This window comes from Pelodiscus sinensis, chromosome 29, assembly GCF_052426305.1.
Source record: "Pelodiscus sinensis isolate ZL-2025 chromosome 29, ASM5242630v1, whole genome shotgun sequence".
Classification (NCBI taxonomy): Eukaryota; Metazoa; Chordata; order Testudines; family Trionychidae; genus Pelodiscus; species Pelodiscus sinensis.
Window position 1 is genome coordinate 7,240,836 of NC_143080.1, and position 27,036 is coordinate 7,267,871.

The 27,036-nt window shown below is 56.6% G+C and overlaps 1 protein-coding gene across 4 annotated transcripts; it reads right to left on the minus strand.

The window, feature by feature from the left end:
* Window positions 1–39: 39 nt before the first annotated feature.
* Window positions 40–26,647, minus strand: EZH1 (enhancer of zeste 1 polycomb repressive complex 2 subunit). 4 transcript variants are annotated; one of them, XM_075911488.2, is made up of 20 exons: window positions 26,501–26,647; window positions 23,894–24,014; window positions 22,557–22,685; window positions 21,582–21,701; window positions 20,118–20,238; window positions 18,186–18,359; window positions 16,843–16,945; window positions 12,789–12,952; window positions 11,899–11,990; window positions 11,354–11,534; window positions 10,323–10,519; window positions 9,099–9,190; window positions 8,552–8,592; window positions 8,038–8,163; window positions 6,706–6,884; window positions 4,864–4,959; window positions 3,912–3,993; window positions 3,061–3,141; window positions 2,684–2,768; window positions 40–2,311 (listed from the first exon to the last, which is right to left on the minus strand). In XM_075911488.2, exons 1-20 carry the CDS (start codon window positions 26,599–26,601, stop codon window positions 2,251–2,253), a joined length of 2,346 nt encoding a protein of 781 aa, XP_075767603.2. In that variant the 5' UTR covers window positions 26,602–26,647; the 3' UTR covers window positions 40–2,250. The 4 variants fall into 4 exon arrangements, 2 of the variants coding, with proteins under 2 accessions (XP_075767603.2, XP_075767604.2); XR_012898053.2 differs by lacking the exon at window positions 40–2,311 and having other exon boundaries at window positions 2,710–2,768; window positions 4,869–4,959; XR_012898052.2 differs by lacking the exons at window positions 40–2,311; window positions 2,684–2,768 and having other exon boundaries at window positions 3,444–3,993.
* Window positions 26,648–27,036: the final 389 nt, after the last annotated feature.

A 27,036-nucleotide genomic window follows, 5' to 3' on the forward strand; every position in this document is an offset into this window, starting at 1 on the left:
GTTCCCAGCCGGGCAGGGCGAAGAGAAGGAGGCTGGCAGGACAGTCACTACCACTTTATTAGGACACATGACAAGCCACATGAGTTTTAAAGTGCATATAAAGCAGGGGCAGCAGAGCACAGACACACAGCCTCTCGCTGGGCGAGGTTGGGGCAAGTCATGAGCGGGGGGCTGGTTTCACACAGACACGAGGGGGCCCAGGCACACGCCCCGGTCAGCCCCAGGGAGGGAGGGAAAATGCAGGCAGGGCAGGTCTTACGCCCAGTGTAGCTGCTAGTAACAGCTCGAGAGCAGGACCAAACTGGGGCCAGGAGAAAGGCTGGAGAGCCTGGTACCCCGGCCTTCCTGCCCCCGGGGCACAGAGCCACAGTGCTCAGGCAGCTGGCCAGGGGCTATGCTGACAGCAGCCCCCCTGTCTAATCCCATGGCATTGGCCAGCAAACGGTGTCAGGCCTCCAGCCCCACTCACCTGCCCCCAGTGGCCCCCAGGGCCTGAGCTGGGCTGACAGGCCGATCCCGGCCATGCCCTGGGCTCTCAGTTCTGAGGACACACTCACCCGTCCAATAGAAAACCCCAGTTCTGTGCAGATCTGGAGCTGAGCCGGGCTGCTGGGCCCTGCCCTCTCTCAGCCCCAGAACATCCTGGCCCTCCCCACCCAACAGCCACCCCTTGCTTTGCTTCCTGGGCTGGGACACGCCCCTGCTGTCCCAACTGAGAACCCCGCAGCCAGGGGGATGGGGAACATACGCCACTTCGGCTGGCAGGTGTCCTCAAACCCAGAGCTGCCCCCGGCCCGGCCGCTTGGCGAGCAGGGGGATTAAAGTGCTCACTTGATTGCTGTGCAGAGTGCAGAGCCCAGCCCTGCTCTCCAGGCCAGGAACCAGCGACAGAGCTTGCCCCTGGGGGCTGCCCTGCCAGGACAGGGCCTGGGGCGACCAAGCTGCACGCAGCCACAGCAGCGCACCGACAGCAGGAAAACCGCAGCCCGAGAGGGGCTCGGTGTAAGGGCCAGGGCTCCACGGGGCTCGTGAAGTGCCTAACGGGTTCCGAGGGGTCAACCCGTCCCAGGGAAATGGACTGGCTCGACCATGTGATGCTGGAGCATGCAGCCCAGTGCGGGGCAGGCAGAAAAACACCTGCATGCTGCGGCACGGGCTCTGCAGGCCAGCAGCTCTCTGCTCTCACCTGGGAGACCCCACGTATCCAGCCCCACTCCGCATCCGCCCCCAGGCCTACGCGGCCTGGCTGCCCCAACCCCCCTGGCTGGTGGTGTAGTGCCCAGTGGCTCAGGCCTGGCAGGGCTGCAGGCTGGGGCCATTCCGCAAGGGAGCAGCCCCCAGCAGGAGCTGCCGACCCCTTGCTACAACGGGGAGCGGAGCAGCAGCCGCTGCGGTTGCTCAGCCCTGCGGGGACGGGGGTTAGTGTCTGAGCCGGGGCCTTCGCCTCAGCTGCACAGAACACAGCACCCCCGAGGGCTGAGAAGAGCCTGTGGGGCCCGCCCAGCAGAGCCCACCCACCTGGAGGCTCGACCCAGGAAGGGCCAAGGGTGCCTGAGCCAGGTGCAGTGGGTGGGAGCCCTTGTGGCTGGCGGCGCAGGAGTCAGTCCGGCAGAGCAGGCGGCACCAGGCCCCACCCCACGCAAGAGGCAGAAATAGGCGTCGTTCCGCAGAGCCTGGCAGGTAAGAACCGGGGCTCCAGCCGGCCTCGCGCGTCCCGCCCCCTCCCACCATCGGCAATATCACCCCAGACTGACCCTTGGCTTCTCCCGGCTCCATCGCCTGCTGTATCGGCAACATGCCTGGAGCCGCGCTGCAGGGAGGCAGGGCTGATGTGCCCGTAGCCCAGCCACCAGCACGGATGGAAATCGAGAGGTAGCCGCGGAGATGCCCCCGGGTTAAACGCTCAGTCCGCTGAGGGGGGAGGGTGCGACGGGCCCTTGGCGCCACACGCTGCTGGTAGCTCAGGCAGGTTTAGAAACAGGCAGAGCGTTTCTTGGCCAGTCTTCTTCCTTCCTGTCCAATGGCCTTGGGCACTGGTCTCCCAGCCCAGGAGTGCACGGACCCCACGTAGGGCCCGCGCCCCCACCTGCATCTGGCTCCTGCTCCTCCCCTGGGCTTTGCTCCCAGGCACCTGGCTGGAAGGGAGCCCCCGTGACACACAGCGAAGGGACCAGGGGCAGGAAGGATGGACGCATGGAGCATGGCAGTGCGTAGAGGGGGCGGCAGCAAGGGATCCGCCCGGCAGGGGGGCTAGATGATATCCGTCTCCCTTTCTATACCCACGTACTTCAGGGCATCGGCCTGGCTGTACCTGCAAGACAGGGAGACACACACAAAGTCGTTTCCTTCGCAGCCTCTATCAACCGTCTCCCTCGAGCACGAACGCCCCGCTCCTTGCGCGCTGCTCCTCCCGCCCTGCTCCTCGTGCTCCCGCTCCCCTCCGGCCCCGCTCCTCCCGCCCTGCTGCTCGTGCTCCCGCTCCTCCTGCCCCACTCCTCGTGCTCCCGCTCCTCACAGCCCTGCTCCCGCTCCTCATGGCTCCGCGCTCCTCGTGCTCCTCCCACCCTGCTCCTCGTGCTCCTGCTCCCTATGGCCCCGCGCTCCTCTGGACCCGCTCCCTCTCCTCCCGCCCTGCTCCTCCCACTCCCGCTCCTCTGGCCCCACTCCTCACAGCCCAGCTCACCTGTAATCAAAGAAGAGCTCCTCCCCCGCTTGGATAGCCCTCTTGGCAAAGATTCCTATCCGGTGGTCTCCATTCACCATCACCACTATGGCAGAGGAAAGGGGTGAGGGCTAGGCTCCCACCAGGGCCCAGCGGCAGCACCTGCCTGAGCACAGGGGGAATGGCCGAGGGGTGGCTGGCCAGCAGGCTTAGCCACTAAGCAGACCAGACAGGAGCCAACTGCAAGGCAGGGCCGGGCAACCCACCACCTGGCCCCCTCCAGAGCGCTCAGACCCAGAAGGTTCTTCCAAGAGGCTCAGGGGACCCCACGTTCCCGAGGGCTGCAGGGCACCTCAGATCAGCAGCCGGGGGTCCCGGCCCGGGCCCGGCATGCTCACCTTTGGCGTAGCAGTTGGGGTTCACCGAGTGGTTGGCAAAGCGGATTTTGTTTCCTTTGCGGGTGGCATCAACCACGAAATCTGTTAGGAAAGGAAGCCACAGAACGGTGAGTCTTGTGAGATACCCCTCCCCCCCGCCCCAACTCCAGAGCTTGGCTACATGTCACCCCCTCCCAGTCCCCCCACCCCTTCCCCAAGCTGCTTGAGCAGATACCCCTGCCCCAGAGCCAGACCAGCCAGCGCCCATGGCCTCCGCACTCAACTGGCCGCCTCACTCTTCAGAGCTGGGCACACAAAAACCTCCAGGGCTCCAGCAGGCCTTTGCCATAAAGAACTTATTCCTTATGAGCAGAAGCCGACTGGGGCCAAAGCCCCCAGCTCACCTGAAAGCCTGTCACGGACTCACGTCCCTTGGCTGCATCTCCACAGAGCCTCCGGGCATTCGCTGGCCGTTCCTACAGCCCGGAGCTGAGCCCTGAGCCCGGGACACGAATCCCTCAGGCCCCGGCTGTGCTCCAGCCCCAGCCCGGGGCTCGCAGCGTTGCCTTTTTAGATTTGAATTCCGAGCCCCGGTGCTGCCAAGTGCCAGGCGGTTCCAGGGAGCTCGGACAGCGGCAGCACAAAGCGGCCTGGCCCAGGACTGCGGAGACAGGCATCCAGGAGCTGCGGCAATGGGAGGAGATCCCAGGCCACCCCAAAAGCACAGCGCCTGGACCCAGCCGGCGTCAAGCCTGGGAGATTCCTCCAGGCGCTGCTGCTGCCGGCTCCTCCCTCCCCACAGCCGGGCACTGCCCTCGTGGGGCACCGCAGCGAGTGGCGCTAAGGAAGCCCAGGCCCCGACCAGACGTTACCATTGTTGAGGTTGAAAAGGAAGCTGGACATGTACTTGTCATAGACCTTCCCCCGCCGGTCGGCCTCGTCCTGAGAAATAAGCTGGGAAACGGGCAGGAGTTAGGTTGTGTCCTGCAGGGACGGGGCTCTCTCCACACCAGGAAACAGCCCCCCCTCTCTAGCACGGAGGTGCTGGCCGAGCAAAGGCCAACGTGCTTATTAATGGAAGCCTCCCTCACGGTTGCGCACCTGTGAGGGTGGGGAAAAGCTGGAAAATCCTTGTTAGCGATTAACTACGTGCCACGTGAGCATAAGAACGGCCACGCTGGGTCAGACCAAAGGCCCATCTAGCCCAGTGTCCTGTCTGCTCACAGTGGCCAGTGCCAGATGCCCCAGAGGGAGGGAACAGAACAGGGAATCCTCAAGCAATCCCTCTCCTGTCACCCATTCCCAGCCTCTAACAGAGGCCAGGGACACCATTCCTACCCATCCTGGCTAACAGCCATTGATGGACCTAACCTCTATGAACGTATCTAGTTCTTTTTTGAACCCTGTTAAAGTCTTCACAACCTCCTCTGGCAAGGAGTTCCACAGGTTGACGGTGCGCTGTGTGAAGAAAATCTTCCTTGTGTTTGTTTTAAAGCTGCTACTTATTCATTTCATTTGGTGACTCCTAGTTCTTGTGGGACCAAGTAAATAACTTTTCCTTATTCACTTTTTCCACGCCCATCGTGATTTTATAGACCTCTAGCATACCCCCCTCCCCTTTCTAAGCCAAAAAATCCCAGACCCATTCATCTCTCCTCATACGGCAGCCGTTCCAAACCCCTCATTTTCTGAACTGTGCACCCCAAGCTCCAGGGCAGGGTCTGCTCGTTAACCGGTGCCATGAAACGCAACAGTAGCTGGGTGTGTCGGCGTCACCCCGGACCCTGCGGAGACAGGCCGAGATGGCTTTACAGCAGCACCAACCTCACCGCAATATTCAGAGATAAATTCGTTCTTCTGCACAGATTCCTTGATGAACGTGCCCCACCCGGCGACATCCGACGGAGCCAGCAGCAAGTGCTAGAGAGCAAGAGATTTCGGCTGAGTCTGTAGCGCGACTGCCCAGCAGCGTGTGCAGGGAAAGAAACCTTCACCCCCCCCCAACATCATGCAGACAAGCCCTGGAGCCCCCCAGGGAGTGGACTCCCCTGCCCCTTTGTGCCCTGCTGCTATCACTGTTGTGTCCTGGATCTTTGACCAGGATCAGGCCCCCATCACGCCAGGCCCTACATGCCCGAGAGGGACACGGTCCCAGGATGGAAGGGCGGCTACGAGCCATTACTGTGATGTGTGGCCCCCGGCGCCTTACACCCACTTCTCTTGTTGATTCATTATTTCTGTTGAACCCTGTCATGATCATAAGGGTTAGCCAGCAGCCTGGGGACTAAGGGGTTAACAATGTCCCTTACCTAGCCAGGTGGAGTGGCCAATAGGAATGTAGGCAGGAATTTCAAACTGGGACAAAGGAATTTGGGTTTTTCCCTTTTTTGCCCTGAGGAGTTCTCTCTAGCTATTGAGGGGGACAGACACTATGTCTCCCTCCAAGAAAAGACTTTTTCTTCACTTTCTGTAAGTAGGGAAAAGTTTAGATAAATCCGTTAGGTTTTATTGTTTTATGGTTTGGGTATGAGATCTGCTGTCTGTGCACTTTTTAAAAAATGTTTTGGCTTTCCTTTTAACTAAGTTCTAGGCCCATGAAGTTCCTCCATGGCTGTGTCTAGACTGGCCACTTTTTCCGGAATAGCAGGCGCTTTTCCAGAAAAACTTGCCAGCTGTCTACACTGGCCGCTTGAATTTCCGCAAAAGCACTGACGATCTCATGTAAGATTGTCAGTGCTTTTGCGGAAATACTATGCTGCTCCCGTTCGGGCAAAAGTCTTTTTCCGAAAAACTTTTGCGCAAAAGGGCCAGTCTAGACAGCTCAGATTTGTTTTCCGCAAAAAAGCCCCGATCACAAAAATGGCGATCGGGGCTTTTTTGCAGAAAAGTGCATCTAGATTGGCCACGGACGCTTTTCCATAAAAAGTGCTTTTGCGGAAAAGCGTCTGTGCCAATCTAGACGCTCTTTTCCAAAAATGCTTTTAACGGAAAACTTTTCCGTTAAAAGCATTTCCGGAATCATGCCAGTCTAGACGTAGCCCATGAGTGTATTATTTTGTTCCTTTTCCATCTAATCGTTATGCTTGCAACAGGAATAGTGTGGTGACAATAAAAGTTTTCTCTTTTCCTTTTATTAACCTGGTATTGGTAAATGGGGGTGTCCTGTTTTTTACTTTAGGGGTGAGATTTTCCCAAATGCTCTCTCCCCTGGTTTCTTTATTAATTTGGGTGGTGGCAGCAGAGAGTCTATCCCCAAAATCTGGGGTTTTAAGATTTTTGGGGAAAGCTTTATACTGAAGCCTGGTAGATAAGGTTTTGGGGTACACTTGCTGGCCCCCACTTCTGCATTTATTGTGCCAGAGTGGGGAAGGAGCCATGACAAACCCGGATGTGTTTTCTACGGCTCTGACGCCTTCCCGAGTTCTGCCCCGTCCCGTGCTTAGCCTCAGTTGGGCTTCCAGGCCCCGGGGCTCTGCTAACCCTGGCCGTTCCTTGATTCCCAGTTCAAACCCCGCCTCTGAATCTGAAAACCCTTCAGGAGCCTGGGGAACAGGCCTGCCCCGCCCCCGCCCTCAGCTTCCCTTCGGGTCATGCCCAGTTGGGAGAGAGCAGCAGGGCTGGGGTTTCTCCAGCCGCGCTGCCCTGGGGTAGGGGCGCAGCCAGTACCTTCTTGAGGCCCCGTTGGATGCTGCAGTTCTTGCAGGAGACCACCTTGCAGTCCCAGTGCTCCGCCGCCCCGCAGGTGAGGCACAGGTCCGGGTCGCACTCCCGCACGGCCAGGTAGCACGGACACTGCTTGGTGTTGCACTGGGTCTTACAGCGGCAGCCAGGGAAGCGGTTCTGACCTGCAGCGAGATGCCCGTATTACACCGGTCAGGCTGGGGGATCCCGGCTGGCCTCCATCTCCAGGACTCTGTCCCGGGACATGCCCTTGGCCTGGGGCGGGGGGGCCCTCTGCCATCCCTGCATTGCCTATTAGGCCTGACAAACCCACCCCACCTAACCTAGTCCTTTCCCAGCTGCCGTCAAAGGATGCGGGAGAGACATTCACATAGAACCACAGAACCCTAAACTGGAAGGGCCCTCGGGAGGTCGAGTCCAGTCCCCTGCCCTCACGGCAGGACCACGCATGGTCTAGATCAGAGCTACTCCACACGAGGCCCGCAGGCCACGTGGGCCCATGGCCCGTCTGTTTGTGGCCCTTGGCGCGGTTTGGGCTGATATGTGTTTTAACTCCAACCCGCAGGACAGATTTACACGAGGGCCCGATCTTCCCACGCTCCCCACGAGTCTCTGAACCCCTGTTTTGTGCCTAACCGCACCCCGGGGTTTTCCTGTAAGGCCAGCTCAGGGCTGCGGCACCTAGGCAAGCGCAGCCACCTAGCCTCTCCCCTGGGGACGAGGGAACCTGGTAATCCCTGGCAGGTATGTTTCGGAGGGTCTGGGGGGCTGGGTGCATCACCGAGTGAGCCCGGGGATTTGCTTGGGAGGGTCGCAGAACCAATGGGTTAGAAGGGACCACCACGTGGGGGTAGGCGGGGGGGGGGGGTCCCCGACCATCCCACCGAGGGGGCGAGCCAGGGTTAGACAAACAGGTGAGAACCCGCAAGCGGCTCCCTGGGGCATGCTGAGAAAGTATCCCCCATGCAGAGACAGGCCAGTCAGCCTTTGCCCAAAGCTGTCCTGCCAGCACCTCCACCCGCACCCCGGGGGAACAAAGGGAAGCGGCGCTGGGGCTTGGCCACAGCAAACACATACCAGGGCTGTCAGGGGCTTCAGCCCCAAGGCCGCAGACAGCCCTGCAAAGGGGGGGGGGGGAAAGAGGGAGAGAACACTGCTGGCAGCAGCAGGCAGGCATGTTCCCGACTCTGCCCTCTTCCCCCACCGCCACCCAGCGAGCAAAGCCCAGCTGAGCCCTGCAGAAAAGGGGCACATGAGCGACTGTGCAGGTGGCAGGGTGACTGGCTTTGTGCCCGGCTGCCCCAGCGGCGTCCTTACAGTCCGGGTTGCACTGGCAGAACTTTTCGCAGAAATTCTGAGTCATGATGCAGGGGCAGGAGCTGTCGCAGGGGTGGTCGGGGTGGTCGCAGGGCTGGTAATTGTACACCTGGGTGGCTGAATTATCTACAGGAAGAAAAGGGGGAAGCCATGGTTACAACCCACGCCGGGCACACACACACACAGACCAGGAGTTCCTGGGCTCCGGAGCAGGAGCGCGTGCCGGTTCCAATTCGGCCAGCAGGGGGCAGGCAGCGCACGGTCTGGGTAGCTCAAGCCCGTCACCGCCCTGGGCCGTGCGCCAAAACGAGAGGGCGCAGGTGGCACGGAGCCCGCCCCAGAACGCTGCTGCTGGGATGAGGCCGATAGAAAACTTCCCCAGGTGGGTGGGAATTTTAACGTGAGCCAAGCCAGGCTCGAAAGACTCGGGCTACCCAGTGCGCTGGTGCTTCTCAAACCCAGGCCATGCAAGCAGCCCTCCCCACGCCCCAGCACAGCCGGCGCCGCATGTTACCTTTCTTCAGCTGGATCTTCCTGCAGTGAGCAGCCCACAGCCTGAAAGAGAAACCCAGAGACAGCCGCTGTGGGAAAGGGGCGTCTCCCTGAGGCACCCGACAGAGCGCCTGGCTCCCGGTTAGCTCAGCCACTGGAGAGGCGAGAGCCCACCGGTGCGCTAACAGTCGCCGGCTGTGGAGGGGAGGTTGTGCAGGGCATGGTCAGGCCTCGAGGAGAGAGGCACCTTGGGGCAAACTCCAAACCACCGAAGACAACAGCTCGGCAGGACGGATTAGAGGACGCCCACGAGACGCCAATTAGCAGCCAACCAGATTCAAACCCGGCCTGGAGAGGAGCGCCCGGTACTGACAGTCCCAGGCAGCTTCTGGAGCTGCTCCCCGCCTTGGCTAGCAGGGTCCATGGTACCGCAGCAGCGGCGGAGGGGCCAGTTCCCAGCCACCAGCACAAGCGTCTGGGAGGACGGGGCGCATGAGCAGGTGCCAGGCAGACGGGGCTGGGCCGCGACATGGGCACGTGGGGGCGCTGGCCGCATTGGAAGCACTTGCCTGTGCTTCCTCTTCTTCTTCTGGGACGGATTCATGAGCTCGCCGGTCGGCAGCTTCATTACGAGGGCTTCTTTCACCGCAAACTGGAAGACCTACAGAGGAGTTCGGCGCGCTCAGATCGTAGCGGGGGAGCCCGAGCCGAGCCAATGGCGTTTGCAGCTGCCGCTCGCTCGGAAAGCAAACCCCTCCCTCTGGCCAGAGCCCGCGCGCAGGGCGGAGCACGACCCCTGACGGCTGCAGCGGGACGGCAGGGAGAGCTGTGGGCAACGGGCGCCAGGCTGCAGCTGGCTGGGCTGCCGGCACCGCACCGCACCCCGCCCCACCCTGACGTGCCTAGAGGAGCTGAGCGGCGAAGCCTCGTTCTTGCCAAGTCTGAGCTGGGCCCTTCTCCGGCCACGCAGGCTGCGGCTGCTCCTCGTGGCGGGTCCCACGCCCAGGTGTGAACCGGGCCCAGGCGGATGAGTGACAGCGGGAGGCGCCTACGGTTCTGGGGCCTCTATTGCTTCGGAAGGGAGATGGGAAAGTCCCAAAGGGCAGCCAAAGGGACCCAGGCTGGGAGAACACACACCAAGTGACCCTGCCGGTGTTAACAGGTGCGAGCGGCATTTCCAGAGGCCTTCAAAACCACCCGCTGCTTTCTGCACACACAAAGCCCCCTCCAGCAGGCCGGGAGGGAGCTGGCCGGCCCCCTACGCGAGGCCCTCTGAAAAGCTGGCCCCGCCCGGGAAAGAGGAGAGACGGCGGAAACCCAGGCCCAGGCCTGCAACTCCCTGGCCGCTTCTTCCTCAGGCAAAGGCTGTGGAGTGTGCAGCTGCTGGCCAGGCCGGCCCAGAGCCAAGGGGGCTGGCAGAGGCAGACTGAACAGTCACGACACACAAGCATTCGGCACCAAACCCTCAGCTCTGCAGAGAATCGGGACAGGCCAGTGGGGCAGAAGCCAGGGGCGTGGGGCTTCCCCAGGAAAAGCGAGCTGCTCTGAAGCTGCAGGCCCGCGTGGAGACGTCAGTCGGGCACAGCGAGGGGTGCGGGACGCTACCAGAGCCGAGGCAGCTGAGCCGGCATCCCCCAAGGCAGAGCCGAGGGAACAGGAGTGGCACGCCGAGGAAGCCATGCAGCCACCTGTTTTCTCACTAGGCCCCTCCAGGCGGGTTTCCGCTGGTCTCTGTGTGGCCCCCAAGACTCCCTCCCCCCGCCCAACGGCCATGCGAGGATGCCAGGCCATACCTGCTTGCAGGTTTTGGTGCCCAGCAGCCTGGCTATGGAGCAGAAGTTGTTGAAGTAGGTGCCGTGGAGCACGCGGAAGAGCGACTCCTCCGCCCCCGTCCACTCGACGGCTTCCTGCGGCGCGTCCGCCACATACAGCTGGGAGGAGGCAGGGCCGGCCTTCTGCTTGGTGGGGGTCTGACTTCGGGAGTTGGCCTCTAACAAGAGCCAGATGGCAGGAAACAGCCGTCAGGGCGGCCACCGGGACACAGGGCACCCGCGCTGGGGAGCCTGGGTCTGCCAGGTGCCAGCCGCTTCCTTACTCCGGCCTGGGCAATCCCTGTGCAGCTGCCGCCCAGGCCAGAACCACCCTGCGGCTCTGCCTGCGGGGGGCACAGACAGCGACCTGAGCTGTGCCCCCATCCCATGGTCCCTGCCTGCACCCCACGGCACAGCTCGCAGGGCAGCACCCCCCCCCCAGGGCCTCTCGGGGGACCTGACACACAGGACCAGGCAGGCCCCTGTGGATCGATCCATGCATCGAAGGGGACGCTCTCATGAGCCCGTTTGCAGCCGCTCTGGCCAAGCCAAGGAGGGGCAGGGGCTGGGCTACCCAGAGCAGCCAGAACCTGCCTTGGTGACCCTGCTGCAGCCCGGACCAACAAGGAAATGTATCCGTGGCTGCCAAGCAACCCACCCCTGCAGGGGAACGCCGCCCACGCTTTCTGCCCGCTGGCCAGCCTGGCCGCCCCTTTCTTACGCTGCGGTTGGGCTTCCCAGCTGCCTGGGGTGTGTGCCAGGGCCCTGGCGGAGCCCCGAGGCCCAGAACTGCATCGCTTCGCCAGGCGGCTTGCTCTGCCAGGGCCAAGCGTGCAGGGTGGAGGGGTCGGGCTCGTGCCCTTCACCTCCTGAGCGCCCGAAAGGACTTGCAAGCCGCCAACCCGAAGCGCCCACGGCAGGGCTCGGTGGCGGTGCAGAGCCTGCGGTCACGACGGGGCTCGTTCCCCAGAGCAGGGGGCTACGGGACAGTGGCGGCCCCGAGGCACCGTTACCTGAGGAACTCGAGGCCCAGTCATTGCTTGTGTCCCTGTCACTGTCTCCCTCTCTGGCCTCAGCGAAGGAGGAGCCCGAGGGGTTGGAGCTGGACGTGCCGACTACGGGGTGCCTCCGGCGCCGCCTGCCTGAGCACTTGGACCGGGGATTGTGCAGCACGGCAAACTCCTTGGCTCCCTCCTGCAAACAGACAGGCGCGTGGCAGGCGACAAGCGGGCACGGAAGGCCCCGAGCTCTGCACTGCCGCAGGTGCCCTCCGCTCTGTGGGTGAAACGCCTCCGCCTGAGGGACCCACAAACCCCTGCAGCCTCCACCACAGTGGGACTCGGCCTGGCGAGCCTCTCACCCTGTAACCTGGTCCCTCTCCCCTTGCCCGTCTCCACTGCTTTGTGCTTCCACCCTTCCCCCATCTGGAGGGTCATTAATGCAGGTCTCAGGGGAGGTTCTGATTAGGCCTGGTGCTCACCAGCTCCTCTGTCTGACCCGGGAAGCTGCTGGGACGGTACAAAGGCACCAAAGGCAGGAGGGAATCCCGGAAACCTACCAGCCAGAGGAAACAGTCTGACCCGCAGGGGTCTGGCTCGATCTTGATCTCTCTGTTCTTCCGTTTGTAGACATTAGGAGTGGCATGGAAAGCTGAAACAGACAAACCTTCATCATGTCAGTGCCAGGCACCTTCCAGTCAAGAGGCTCATTCGCCCCCACAGTGGAAGAGGCAGCAGACGGCCTCGCGCGCCTGGCGAACGGCGCTGAAGCGCCGCGCTGACTGGGCACCATGGGCACCAACTGGGAGTCCTGCTCCCCCAGGGAACTTTGTAGCCACGTCCCCTGGCTACTCTACCGACCCACAAAGGAGACTTGATCTGCAAACAGGAAGGTGTCAGCGAGCAAACAGGAAGGTGTCAGACCACAGCGAGGTGTCAGCGGAACGCGCATCAGGTCTGTGCTGGTGTAACCCACACGCCTAGTGTGGTTACTGAGCAATGCAAGTGGTACCTAGACCACAGCAACAGTTAGGACCAAGAGACCTCTACAGCATGGGCTGGAAGCCAGCTGACTTTTAGCTCAGAGGGTAGAGGCTCCTATACTAAGCTTCAGAGGTCCCAGGTTCAAATCCACCTGGTGGTGGTTACACTGGCGAAGAGGAAAACCATGCCTGCTGGGCAGTCTCACACACCACAGGGCTAGGGCTGCCCGCCTAGTGTGGCTAGCCCGTCTGACCCGGCAGACACAGGCTAGTGGCCATTTTTACAAAGAATACAAGGATGCACCGAGGCACCTCACTGCCTCTTTGAACAAGACGTTTGGCTTTCCAGCACAGCAACGCCACACAGTGCAAAACCTCAGGAAATGCCGGGGCGCCCTCCCGGGAGAGGAATCCGGAGTGTGGGCAGCAGAATCACCCAGGGAGTTTCCAGCTGCGTCTCAACTTACGGTGCAGGAAGCAGTCGTATTTGAAGCAACGCCTGCAGAAGAGCGTATGGAAAGAATGCAGGGACTGCTCCCGCTGGACTGACTTTGCATACGGCCCATCGATGTTTGGGGTACACTGGGGGGGCAGCACATTCGGATCAGATTGTTCCGTTAGCTCCCTGTATCTGTTAAAAAAAAAAGTGCACGTGTTTACCAGCAGCAGGACACACTGCCCTATGCCACTGCGAGTAGCTGCTCAGCTCTGTGCGCTGATCAACTCAACACAACAGGACTGAGTCCAGGATGATGAAACTACCAAAGCTCGGGTTTCTCCTAGCAAGCGCCCATTAGGCTACTTTCAGTCTATTCTTCAAGTGGCACACAGTTAACCTGTGGAACTCCTTGCCAGAGGATGTGGCAAAGGGCAGGATTTTAAAAGGGTTCAAAAAAGAGCTAGATAGATTCATGGAGGTTAGGTCCATCAATGGTCATTAGCCAGAATGGGTAGGAATGGTGTCCCTAGCCTCTGTTTGCCAAAAGCTGGGAATGGGTGACGGGTGAAATTGCCTGATGATTCTCTGTTCTGTTCATTCCCCCTGGGGGCTCCTGGCATTGGCAACTGTGGAAAGACAGGATACTGGGCTACACGGACCTTTGGTCGGAGCCAGTACGGCCGCTCTTAGGTTCTTATTCCCCGGAAGTCCTTGTACAGCATTTCCCTACTCCCATAGAGACCAAGTACTGTTTGTGACAGAAACAGCAATAGCTTGCGATACCTTGGGAACCTAACTGAATTATGTGTCAGCTTCTTTGGGATGCATGAAATGAATGGCCCAGGGTTGTACATAACGCCTCCAGGGGGCTCAATAGACTTCACAGAATAATGGGCCTAACAAAAATGGGCTTTTGGAACAGTGGGACGTGGTTTTCCAGGGGAAATATATAGGGGAGGATAAATGCAAATTCCCCACCTCTGGTTATGCAAACCCCAGCCTTTGAAACTATACCCCAAGGGTGAGCCACTGCTCGCTGTTCATCTGGTACACGAGATCATGCTACAGAAAGGGAAGACTGAGGCCATGTCTTCACTCAGAGGAAGAGCAACGCTGCCACAATCAATCTTCCAGCATTCAATTTAGCACAGGGGTGGGCAATAATTTTTTGCCAGGGACCACACAGGAAAAAGGTTGCCAGATGGTTTAACCAGAAATACTGAACACGCCCCCCTGCCCAAAAAAACTGTTGAGGAAAAAGAAATGGGAGGGGGACGGAGAGAAGACCAAAGTTGATGGGGAGGGGGAAAATAAAAGGACCCCGACAATTAATAAGAAGGGGGGGGTTGGGGGACGGAAAGCATGGCCTCTTTAAGGCTTTTTTTTTTTGCCGTCAGCCATCTTGTTTTCTTACTCTGTGCAGGAAGAGAGCTCCAGGAACCAGGTAAGTGGGGAGGAGGTGGTCCAGGAAGGGGCCGGGGGCTGGGCCCGGTTGCTGAGCGTGTGTGTAGGGTTGCCAGGTGTCCGGTATTTTCATCTCCTGGCAGGGAAAATTAGGGCCTGGGGGAGGGGGAGCATGCGAAGCCTTCTCTGCTTTGCCCCCGCCCTCTGAGTAGTGTGTGGCTCTTCAAAGCACCACATGCTTCTGGCAAGATGGAAGGAGGCTTCACGCACTCCCCCACCCCCCAGGGCCTAATTGGCCTGGGGGCGGGGGAGCAGCAGGGCCTCTGCAGGTCAGATGCTGCCCACGGAGGCCCTTTTGCACACCCCTGATTTAGTGGGTCTAGTCAAGACTTAAGTTCCCTCTAAGCTGTGCAACTGTACAGCTATTTTCTGAGCCCCGCTCAGAGGTTCAAAGCTCCTGCGCAGGCAGGGAGCTCAGCTGACTGGCAGAGGGCGGGGCATTTGTTAGCAGCAGTTCAACAGAGCTGCCACAAGTTGAGCTGGAGAGCTCCCAGAGCAGATAAGCAGATGAAATAAGCAGGCAAGATAAGGAGGGAATGAGTAATTAATTGAGTGGCTGGGGGAGGTGGAATAGTCTGAGGGGAGTTTGGAGAGTCCCATCTGCCCAAGGAGACACAGAGAGAGAGGGAGAGAGAGAGAGGCAGAAACCCAGCAGTTTCTTCAACCTCCTGGGCTGGGAAGGGGGAGGTAAGGGGCTGACTGCATGGGGTAGGTGGGGGAAAAAAAGAGAGTGGGTGGATGCTGGCATCTGTGCAGTGAGCTGGAGGCAGGGGGCAGTTTGTTTGGGGTGTCCGGACTCACTTGCTACAGTCCTCTCTGTCTGAGTTGGAAGGAGGGGGGAAAGTAGGGTGCATGGGGGTGTTTGTGAGAGTGCGTGCCAGGAGGACATTTGCGTGATTACATTTCAAATGTTTACCTAGGCGTTAATGGCTTAAGACAAGAAAGAAAAAGATTCTTTTAACAGATTTTTTTGGAGTGCTGCAGATATCTAAGACTCTGAACGTAATGATTTCTTGTTAAATCCTATGTTACTAATTAATACACGGTAAACTGAATTGATGACCTATGCGCCACTCGGAGTACAAGGGTTTAAAAAGAAGAAACTGTATTACATTAAGGCCAGATCTTCGCTATGTGGTCGAGTTCTGGCTCTTAGAGTCAGCAGTAGCAAGTACTAGGTGTGATGCTGGCTGTTTTGTAGGATGAAACCTTATTTGCAAGCTCACTGAAACGTGCACTTGTCTATATGTGGCCTTTGTTTGTACTGGTGGTGCACATCCACACATGGCCTCAATATTGCTGTGGCACATAAGAAATTTCAACCTGCCCAAAAGAAAATTCAAGGACAGAAAGTGGTGGAGTGAACACCGGTTAAGACCCGCTAAATCGAACTCAGAGGGTGCCCCCATCGGCAGCAGGCACTCCTGCTCCTGTGAGGAGCAAGGGAAACCAACAGGAGCGTTTGTTCCCATCAGCCTCCTGCTGTGGCGATGGCAGGGAAACTTACATCAAGGTCCATCGATTCCAGCTAGGTAATTAACGTAGCTGGCGTTGCGCATCCTGGCCTGAGATATTCATAGAATCATAGGGCTGGAAGAGACCTCAGGAGTCATCAAGTCCAGCCCCCTGCCTATGGCAGGACCAATCCCAACTAGATCAACCCAGCCAGGGCTTTGTCAAGCCAAGACTTAAACACCTCTAGGGACGGGGATTCCACCCCCTCCCCAGGGAACCCATCCCAGTGCTTCCCCACTCTCCTTGGGAAATAGCTTTTTCTAACATCCAACCTAGATCTCCCCCACTGTAACTTGAGCCCATTGCTTCTCATTCTGTCATCTGCCACCGCTGAGAACAGTCCAAGAACAGATCCTTGGGGCACTCCGCTAGAAACTGACTGCCAACCTGACATCGAGCCGTTGATCACTACCTGTTGGGCCCGACAGTCTAGCCAGCTTTCTATCCATCTTACAGTCCATTTATCCGATCCATACTCCTTTAACTTGCTGGCAAGAATATCGTGGGAGACCGTATCAAAATCCTTGCTAAAGTCAAGGTATACCACATATTCATACTTCTTCTGATTTGGAATTTGGGACTTGTGACCCTGGAGGAAACCCAGCTATGGGTCTTGAAGGACTATCGCCCACAAAAACTCCAGGCTGGAGCTGGCTTGACCTCTGGTAAGGGTTTGCTCATGGCTAGGTTCTTTGATTGTTTTTAGCACATCTTCTCTGTAATGCTTTCACCTGAAGAACAAATGTGCTTGCTTAGAGCGTGGGGACGTGTAACCGCAGCTATTGCCTCCAGAGAGAAAGCTAAGCACAGTGCTTGGCCTTTAAGGCAGTCTGGCTTACTGGGGAGGATTTCCTAGCATAGGAAGGGCCCTGTGCAGCCTGGAAAAACCCATCAGGAGGAGGAAAGAGACAGGAGAGGTGACAGCCGAGGAGCTGGGAGCCCTAGAAGGACCACAGGGGGTGGGTGACGGCACCGGTGCAGTTTCCCTGAACTCTGAACAAGGTCTACTGCACTTGTTCGACTAGCACACTATAATCTGTGGAAGTAGCGTTGTTAAGACGCTGGAATTGGTTCTGCACAATTTAAGCAGGCACTCCTCCTACCGCTCTTTCATGTCGTCTGCGAAGCCGTTGTCAGGAAACATTGAGGAAATAGCAGTGAAGATCATGTCGTTTGGGAACTGCTTCTTGGAACACTTTTTGCTGCCTAAACCAAGATGACAGAAGATTCCTGAGTTTAGCAAGACTCAAAAGCGCCTTTCCCTCTAACTGCTCCATAAGGGCTCGGGTTACTCCAATGGACGCTTTGGATCCCATTTTAAAAGGCAGAGAGAGCATCACAGAGGCATCCAACAGAGAACCTTTCGTTCGTCCAACAGTTCGAGTAAGGAACACACTGTTCCAGTGTGCCTACCCCTTCCAACTACAGTCACACCAGCAAGTCTCAATGAGGATTTGAAAGGGAAAATTACTTGTTGGTGCTGCCAGAGGACTGAGGGCATGAAAATCCTTCCTCAAATGCCAGAGGGGATTTAGGGAAGCTGGACTCTGCTTGGCCTGGGGTTTTCCTCTTGGATGTTTCATAAACAGGCTAACATACCAGCGAGATGCGTTCGCTGCGACTGTCTGGTCCTTAGAGACAATACTTTGGAGTCTGCAGCTTAGAGAGAGATTCCCTGCTAAGGGCGTCACCCAGAGCCCCACATACAGCAATCCGAGACGATAAAACCCCTAAATCTTCCTGAGATTACACAGGAAAATCCCATTGTTTTAGCATCCTCCCCTGACATGCTATGGGAGGGATAGCTCAGTGGTTTGAGCATTGGCCTGCTAAACCCAGGGTTGAGAGTTCATTTCTTGCAGAGGCCATTTAGGGATTTAGGGCAAAAATTTGTCAGGGATGGTACTCGGTCCTGCTGTGAAGGCAGGGGACTGGACTCGATGACCTTTCAAGGTCCCTTCCAGTTCTAGGAGATAAGTTAATGGAGATTGCCTATTTAATTTATTTTATGGCAACCCACTCCAAGGAAATACTCCAGCTAGCATGACAGATGGTGCAAGGACATACTGCAGCTTTTTAAGGCTATATTTCCACTGCAACGCTATATCGGGATACCGGAGTATCCCGAAATAGCTGCCCCATGTCTTTCACAGCAAGCCTGTTATTTCAGGCTCGCTAGTCTCCACAAGGAGTAAGGGACATTTCGGAATAGCGGGCTATTTTGTAATGCGGCGCTGTGCAGACCGCGCCAAATTACACAATTAGGTATTTTGAAATAACATCGAAATGAGAAACGCAATTTGCGCAGCTCACACTGAGCATCTTATTTTGAATACCCAGCACTACCCTGAGTAGCCATCACCACAAGGAGTGCTGAAGGGCAGAGGGATTGCTGCGGAGGATGGAGCCTGCCACACACCGTCCCAGCTTCTGCTGCCAAACCCACCTTCCATTGTGATTCGCTTTCTTTTTCTTGTGAGCGGCAACTCCTCCTTCCCATCTTCCTGTTTACCCTCCGAATCGTTGAATCCTTCCTCTTCCTCGTCCGAATACTGATTCAGCGCCTCAACGAGCTCCAGGAACACGGCATCGCTGATATGGACCGAGCCTGTAATCATCTCTGAAACACAGCAAGACCAGCCGCTGCATGGGCAGGCTGCAGCCTTCCAGTGGGCCACAGGACAGACCGCGTTGGGAGGAGCAGCTGCCTTTTCAGACTAGACCTGGCAAAGGCAGGGCGTGTTTGGGGACGTGGGGGAGAAGCCAACTGTGCATCTGTGAATCTCACCTGGCAGCCAACATACGGAACAACAGAGCCAGCCCCTCTTCCCAGCTGAGCAGTAACTGCTAGAGACAGACACTCACTAATTAAGCCATGTGGGGCATGGGGCGGAAGCCGGCTTTTCAGTGTTTCCTACCTCCAGGCAGGGCTAGGCAGCTCTGTGGGAAAATACTCGGGTGTGATCAGGTGGCTGCCCTGCACTGGAATGAAAAAGGTTAAAACAGCCCTGGGAAAGGGCTGAGGCTGGGAGCCAATTGGGAGAGGGCTTGTGGCAGCCAATCAGAACCCAGCAGGGCTGTATAAAAAGATGGCTGGCCAGGAGGAGCTCACTCTTGCTCTGGTTCTGGTGGAAGAGGGACCTAGCCACTTGCTCACCTAGGGTATGTCTAGACTACATGCTCTGCCGACAGAGACATGTAAAATAGGCTACCCTGATATAGTCAATGAAGCAGGGATTTAAATATCCCCGGCTTCATTAAAATAAAAATGGCCGCCGCGCTGTGCCGGCTCAGCTGATCGTCAGCACAGTGCATGAGTCAAGACGCGGATCGGTCGACAAGGGAAGCCTTTGTCGACCACTCCCTTATGCCTCGTGAAACGAGGTTTACAGGAGTGGTCGACAAAGGCTTCCCTTGTCAACCGATCCGCATCTTGACTCGCGCGCTGTGCCGACGATCAGCTGAGCTGGCACAGCGCGGCGGCCATTTTTATTTTAATTAAGCCGGGGATATTTAAATCCCTGCTTCATTGACTATGTCAGGTAGCCTATTTTACATGCCTCTGTCAGCAGAGGCATGTAGTCTAGACTTACCCCAACACTAGGAGTGAGCCAGGGGAGCTCAGGTCTGAATTAACCTCAGGCTGAGGTCCAGTGACAGGGGCCCAGGGCAGTATTAGGGCTGCAGAGGAGCAGCCATGGCAGGAGAAAGCAGCAGGTCCACCCCCCTTGCCAATGAGTGGCCATTTCTGACAGCAGTTTGCCCCTGAGGCAGGGGCTAGATGCCGACTGGCAGTGGGGTCTAGGTGCTTGGGGTTCCCTGGGAGGGGAAGACCCCAGAGTGTGGGGCACTGCCATGGAGCAGCACCGTGAGGGAAAGGCACCGTGGTCAGGGAGGGACGCAGGTCCCGCCCAAGGGTGGAGAATGGACAAAACAGGTAACAGTGGGCGAGACGCCGCCAGGAGAGGGCGCGCTGAGGCTGGACAGCGCTAGTTCCTGGAGTAGCCAGCAGGAGGCACCACAGCAGTGAGTCAGGAACACCTTACAGCAGGCTCTTCACTGGACTCAAGTCTTGGCTCAGGTCCCAAGTGAAATGAATTTGCTGGGCTCCCCCGCCTTTAATGGAGACCTGTCACATTTCGACACGTGGCAGCGCTGCTCAGGAGAGGCCCTGCATGAGGCATGGGAGGTTGGCGCGGCGGGGGCAGGGGGACAGGGTCGACCAGCAACGGCGCGCTTGCGTTACATGCTCCCTGTCTAGAGGCCCCTCAGCAGCGGATGGTCCTTACTACTGCTCTTTGGCTCCTCAGCCACCCTGACCGTGCCCCCAGCCTGCAAGCTGAGTGGGAACCAGAGAGCACCCCTGGACTCGGGTTACCTTCCTCGCCATGGACTTTCCCGTCGTAGTTATTAATCAGCTCTTCAATGAAGGTTTCATCTTCCTCCTTCACCTCGTCTCCCATGTACGGGATATTGCACAGCACGGTCTCATCCTCCACCTGCAAACAGGGCAGGCAGCTAGTGCTCACTGACAGCCAGCCAGAGGACCCCACGCCTTCTCATTCACCCACGGTCCTGCAAAGATACCCACTGCTCCCCTGCCCCTCCGCAAGGGACTCTGCTTGTAACCCACAATAGCAGGGCTGTGTCTCCAGGGCCTAGAGACAGTCAGAGATGCAGGAGAAAGTCAAGCAAGGGGTCAAATATCAGGGTGTTGGTGAGCAGGACAGAACTGGGTTGGCACAGGACAGAACTGGGTTGGCACAGGACAGAACTGGGCTGGCACAGGACAGAACTGGGCTGGCACAGGACAGAACTGGGCTGGCACAGGACAGAACTGGGTTGGCACACCATACGGAAACTCCTCAGAAACTCAGAAAAAAGAAGTGCTTTTTCCACTCAATGCACAGTCAACCTGTGGAACTCCTTGCCAGAGGATGTGGTGAAGGCTAGGACTTCAAAAGGGTTAAAAAAAGAGCCAGATAGATTGGTGGAGGTTAGGTCCATCAATGGCAATTAGCCAAAATTGGTAGGGATGGTGTCCCACACCTCTGTTTGTCTGGAAATGGATGACAGGAGAGGGATCACGTGAGGATCACCTGTTGTGTTCCCTCCCTCTGGGACACCTGGTATTGGCCACTGTTGGCAGACAGGATATTGGGCTGGATGGACCTTTGGTCTGACCCAGTCTGGCCGTTCTTATCCATAGCACACCAGAGGACAAAGGCACTCAGAAAAATCCAGTGCTACACTCAGGTTTTGGACTTTCTGGTGTCACTCCGTTCTGCGACAGCTGCTTCCCACTGGCCTTAGGGAGTTACTGCAGCAGGCAGGTCTGATATCTTCACTCTTGCACCAAGCAAATGGCAAAGAGGGAGCAGTTTAGCTCCAGATTGACCTTTGGCTCTCAACCAAGCAGGCAGGAAGGTCCCAGTATCAATGCTGCACCAGAAAGTGTATTGCAATCTCTCTGCACCATCCTGTTCCCTCAGCAGCAAGGCCGGGGGGGAGGGGTCAGGCACAAAGCTGCCTAATTTCACTGTGGAATAGTTCGTTTTTAAAAAACAAACAATTCCACAGTTCAGCAACAAGTCGACACCTAGAGTCAGGCACTGAATCCTGCAAGGCACAGTCAGGCTTGGCCAGCCCTGGGGATTTAAGGAGCAGGAGCCGGCGAGCCAGCTCTATCAGGGACCCAGCATAACACGAGATGAAAACGTTTCCTTCCACATTTCGGGAGCAGCAGGAGATGCAAAGGGAGCAAGCTAAGGCTGTAACTGCAGCCTTCGGCACGTAGGGATGACACATTATTCAGTTCACATCACAAGGCGCTCTCACATACCATGAAATTCTGTTGAAGCGGGGACCAGGAATACATAATAGGCACCAACGCTACTGTATTTAGGGACCTCATGAAGACGGTCTGGTTTGGAAATCCAGGAAAATTGCTCTCGATGGTACACTGGAGAACAAGCAAACACAGGAACAGTAAGAGAGATTTGGAACGGGTGCTATATGAGGAGAGATTAAAAAGACTGGGACTTTTCAGCTTAGAAAAGAGGAGACTAAAGGGGGATATGATAGACATCTATAAATCATGACTGGTGTGGAAAAAATGAATAAAGAAAAGTTATTTAATTGTTCCCATAACATAAGAACTAGGGGTCACCAAATGAAATTAATAGGCAGCAGGTTTAAAACAAACCAAAGGAAGATTTTCTTCATGCAGCACACAGTCAACCTGTGGAACTCCTTGCTAGATGATATTGTGAAGGCCAGGACTTTAACAGGGCTCAAAACAGAACTAGATACATTCATGGTGGTTAGGTCCATCCATACTTAGTAGCCAGGATGGAGTAGGGAGGGTGTCCCTAGCCTCTGTTTGTCAGAGGCTGGTAATGGGTGTCAGAAGTGGGATCACTTGACAATTCCCTGTTCTGTTCATTCCTTCTGGGGTACCTGGTGTTGGCCATTGTGGGAAGACAGGACACTGGGCTAGATGGACCTTTGGTCTGACCCAGTGTGGTTATGACGTTCTAAATGGCATCCCAGACAGTGACTGCCTGACGGGAACATCGACTTTGATCCTGTCTCCTAGGTACGGCTACTGATCTGCTGAGCTTCCCAGTCACTCACATTCCTCCTCTCTAGACATTAGCTGCAGTGTTTTCTTTTTGCCCCCCACTGCTGCAGCCTGGGGGTGGAGTACGTGGCAGGGTAAGAGAAAGGCACAGCCCTCTGCAGCCTTCCCCGCAAAGCCCTGGCTTGTAATCAGCTCATGTAGCTGCCCTGCCATTTCCTCCTCATTCCCCTGTACCTGTTTCAGGAACGGGTGCCCGGTGCCTGGCTTCGTAAGCGGGACCGGCTGAACCCGAAGGTTCTTCCACTCTTCATTCAGAATTTGAGTTTTTTCTTGAACCTTGGCGAAATTGGTCACAAACAGAGCCTGGAATGAGAGAGAAAAGTGCTCACACTCCTCAAAGCAAGTTTAGACGCAGGGCACTGAAATCCCTGCTGGGAATGTGTGACACGCAGCAGGCTGCAGAGTCAACTCAGGTGCCACTTTCAGCAAAGGCGAGGAAGGGTATTGTTCCTATTTTACAGACATGGAACTGAGATTCAGGAGGACTGGCCCAAGGTCACTGGGAAAGTCTGTGGCAGAGTAGAGACCTGAACCTAGACGCTCCAGTGCCAGACTAGTGCCCAGAACACTGGACACAAGGAACACCAGAGAAAGGTTATTTGTGTCCTTGAAGTGCTGCTGTAGCCCACTCCAGCAGGGAGAGAGTTACAGGCAAGCCAGAGGAGGCTTGCATGACCCTGGCCAATTAGGGCAGGGAGCATTCAGCCAATCAGGGCCAGACTGGGCCCTATAAAAGACTGCAAGGACGAGAGGAGCTCACTCTAGATTCAGCTGTAAAGCAAAAGGGACCTGACTACCTGGGATGCTAGAGAGGATGCTTGAGACAGAGAAGTGCTGGGGAAAGGCAGGCAGAGCTGGGGAGCTCTGGCCTGACCCAACGCCCAGGCTGCAGGCTTGATACCAGGGATGAAGGGTACCAGGGCTGCAGGGAGGCAACCAGAGCAGGAGGAGGCAGTAGGATCCTATCCCCTTGCCAATAATTAGTGGTCATTTCAGACTGCAGTTTGCCCTAAGGCAGGGGATAGCTGATGACTGGCAGTAGGTCACTCAGGCAAGGTAGGTTCCCTGGGAGGGGACGACCCCAGAGTGCAGGGCAGTACCCTGAGGGAAGGGCACCATGGGCCAGAAGGGACATGGGGCCTGAAATAGCACAGAAAACAGGTAACTGAGGGCAAAGACACCAGTCAACAGGGGGTGCTCTAGCAGCAGAAGAGCTAATTCCCAATGAGACCAGCAGGAGGCGCTGTGTCAGAGAGTCAACTCCTCTATAGCCCCATGCAGACAGTAATCACAATCTAGTCTAACAGCAGTGTGATCAGTTAGAGGAAAACTTCCACAGGGCCCAGTCCTACGGCTCTTCTCTGAACCCTCTCCAATTTTTCCAACATACTTCACTGGACACAGTGTTCCAGCAGCCATCACAACAGTGCCAGAAACAGATAATCTTCCTACTGCTACTTGATATTTTCCTGCTTATACATACGGGGATTGGTCCCAGAGAAGGCATCTACCTTCGCTCCCATGTTTGCCTGAAACCTCTTGAGTTGCCGAAGACGCATGTATTCAGACTTGACTTTCCTTTTCCAGTAAATAATGCACTTAGATGTTGGAGGAGTTGGGATTTCCATTTTCCTGAAAAAACAAACAGCACCCACACTTTGCAAACACAAGGAGCTTCCTAACGAAAACCATGTGCTGGGATTCTCAATGCATCACCAAAGGATCTGGCAAAAAAGGGAACTGCATGCGCAGGCTACATTGGTTCTGTTTGTTTAAGGAATAATTAAAGTGCAAACAGTACGTAAAAGAGGCACAGAAAGTTCTTAGAGCCAAGAGGACACTGTGTGTTCAGGACAGAGCATTCATTATGCAGGGGCCTCACCTATCTGTGCCCCTAGGATAGCTGGTCCCAAAAGCACGAACCTGGGTGATCTCCTTTCGCCTAAATATTCTGAACAGCTCCTCTGTTTCGTTGCCCGGGACAGTAAAACTCAAGGCAATGTTGACATGGACTTATTATACACAGACCGGGATCACATCTTGTACCTCCAAATGACACTCCTTAGGTAAGCTGGGTCTCCTCCCTTCCCCCGCCAGCATTTTCCTCACAGAGTAAGCCAGGAGTGCGTAGCAGAGGGTTGTTCATTAAAGACCCCAAACATTCTCTGAAGTAGCACAAGTCAAAACCAAGAGCCAATTGCGCACACCAAGAGGCAGCTCTGGGGCTGTGCCCAGGAACTGCAGGTTTACAAAACATACTTTTGCAGCGTTAAATCCCCTTCAAGTTCACACAGTGCCAAGTCTGCATATTTCATTTGGATCTAGTCTAAAGGTGGGACACACCATCACAACAAGCATGTGACAGACCAGGCCACAGCACTGTGAATGACCCTGCTCTCCTATCTAATGGAAGGAGAGGTATGTCTCTCACACACAATGCAGCAACACAAAACACAGCTCTGATCTCATGCAAACTATACGTGCAAACCTGATTTAAATTCCATTTAATCATTGAACCCACATGACTGTCATTCCAGTTCATCTAAGAGCCCAGAGATACACAGGGAATCATTTCCATTGCTAGCCAAGCAGACCAGATCCCATTGTAATAATACAGAAGTCCTTGGACAATTTGGATTCTGATGCATACAAGTCATTTTCAGGATTATATGTTTGTTCTCCTTTCATCCGCTGGGATTAACTGTCCGATTTCCCCCTGGGGAATAGTTTCAAAGACATTTCTCCAGCATTCAAACAGCTCCTTTATAAGAGGTGCTGCCAATCAAATCTAAGAAACCAGACCCCCTAAAAAAAACCATGGGTAGCTTTCCCTACTGTCTAGAATTGTGGTGTCCAACCAAGTCTGAAGCGGTAGCAACTACAGTGGCTACATCTATACTGAACTAGCCACATTATTCTGAAAATGTAAATAATATAGTGACTACTGCTATAGCCAACTAGCCACACTCAACCGGCCAAATAGCCACATCTGGCTAGTGGCACCACGGAAATAAACCTCCTGTGAGTGATGGGGTTAAAATAAACACAAACCGAGAAAGAAACAACATGTTCAAAGGTGCGTTTAGGAGTCGGCAGTAGGGGCAGCCACAAGCACAGTGTGTGGCACCGGGGAGCATCCTTTGGCTTCCGCCGGTATCCTAGCCCCGGTAAATCAGGAAGCAAAGGAACAATGCCAAAAGCACAACAGACACTTATTGCTCAGACACACACTTTTGTTACAGATTTCAAATAAAGGAAATACAACTTGTGAGGGTACCGCCCTGTTCGCTGGCATCAAAGCCATGGCACTCAGCAATCTGACCCCTGGCTCAGCGACTCCCCAATGCACAGACATCCTTTTCTCCAGCACCTACCACCCTCATCTCCAACACATACCCTAAGCCTCCCATCCCCAACATCCCTGAACAAATCCCACAGATGCACCCCAAACCAATCCACCCCAGACCCAGGTGCAACTGGCCCCCAGACAAATCTGTCTGCCCCCATGCTTACTGTCTCCCAGAGACCCCACAGGCCCCTCCCCACAGGGCAATCAGCCCATATATCTGCTCTCCAGAGGTCCCTGCGCATAGCAGCCATCTCCTTAGGATGGGACCAGCCCCAGAAACCCCCCCGTACCTCTCCCCCTAATAGGGACCAGCCCCAGACCCCTTTCCCCGGGGAGGGAACCAGCCCCAGAGCCCCCCATGCCTCTCCCCCTAATAGGGACCAGCCCTGGACCTCCCAGATTCCTTCCCCCCGAAGGGAGCCAGCCCCAGGGCCCCCCAAACTCCTGCCCCTAATAGAGATCAGCCCCTGAGCCCCCCCCCATGCCCCTCCCCCCAATAGGGACCAGCCCCACAGCCCCCCCATGCCTCTCCCCCAATAGGGACCAGCCCCGGAGCCCCCCCATGCCCCTCCCCCAATAGGGACCAGCCCCGGAGCCCCCCCATGCCCCTCCCCCCAATAGGGACCAGCCCCGGAGCCCCCCCCATACCCCTCCCCCCAATAGGGACCAGCCCCGGAGCCCCCCATGCCCCTCCCCCCAATAGGGACCAGCCCCACAGCCCCCCCCGCGGGAGGGGACCAGCCCCACAGCCCCCAGCCCCCTTACTCACGCCTCATCCATCGCGCTCAGGTGACCTGGAGAGGCCGCAGCAAAACCCCCCCGCTCTGCGCCTGCGCCAACCAGACGTCCCCGCCCCTTCGCCATTCGCATGCCCTGCCCACTTCCAGGAAGCTCCTCCCTCAGAGCCGCATCCGGGCTCAAAGCCCGGCCCACTTCCTAAGACTCCTCCCCCGAGGCTGCCGCAACCCGGGGTCCCGCCCACGGGAAGAGACCCCGCCCCCTGCAGTAAACGTCGCCCATAGGAGGTACCAAGAGAGGGGAGGGGGAGGATCATACCATTGGGGGCTGTGCCACTAGAATCGGGAGGGGGGGAATGGGCTGTACCATTGCGGGCGGACGCGTGGGCAGGACCATACAAATCACTAGAAACAGTCCCCGTGATGCCCTAACCGTGGTTGCGTCCTGACGTCAGTGTCTCCAACCTCTGCCCTAGAACCCCCCCCCCAGCTGGGGAGAGAACCCAGGCGTCCTGGCTCCCAATCCCTTAGAAACCCCCAATGAGGGAGGGAACCCAGGGGTCCTGGC

What these genes read in the sequence shown, in the direction of transcription:
- EZH1 (XM_075911488.2), bottom strand. Translation starts at nt 26,601, where the DNA reads ATGCGAATGGCGAAGGGGCGGGGACGTCTGGTTGGCGCAGGCGCAGAG. An exon ending in GCACCAAAACCTGCAAGCAG is followed by an intron (nt 9,191 to 10,322) that starts GTATGGCCTGGC and finishes ACTCCTCTGTAG; the next exon opens with GTCTTCCAGTTTGCGGTGAA. An exon ending in GAAGATCCAGCTGAAGAAAG is followed by an intron (nt 8,164 to 8,551) that starts GTAACATGCGGC and finishes TTCTTCCTGTAG; the next exon opens with ATAATTCAGCCACCCAGGTG.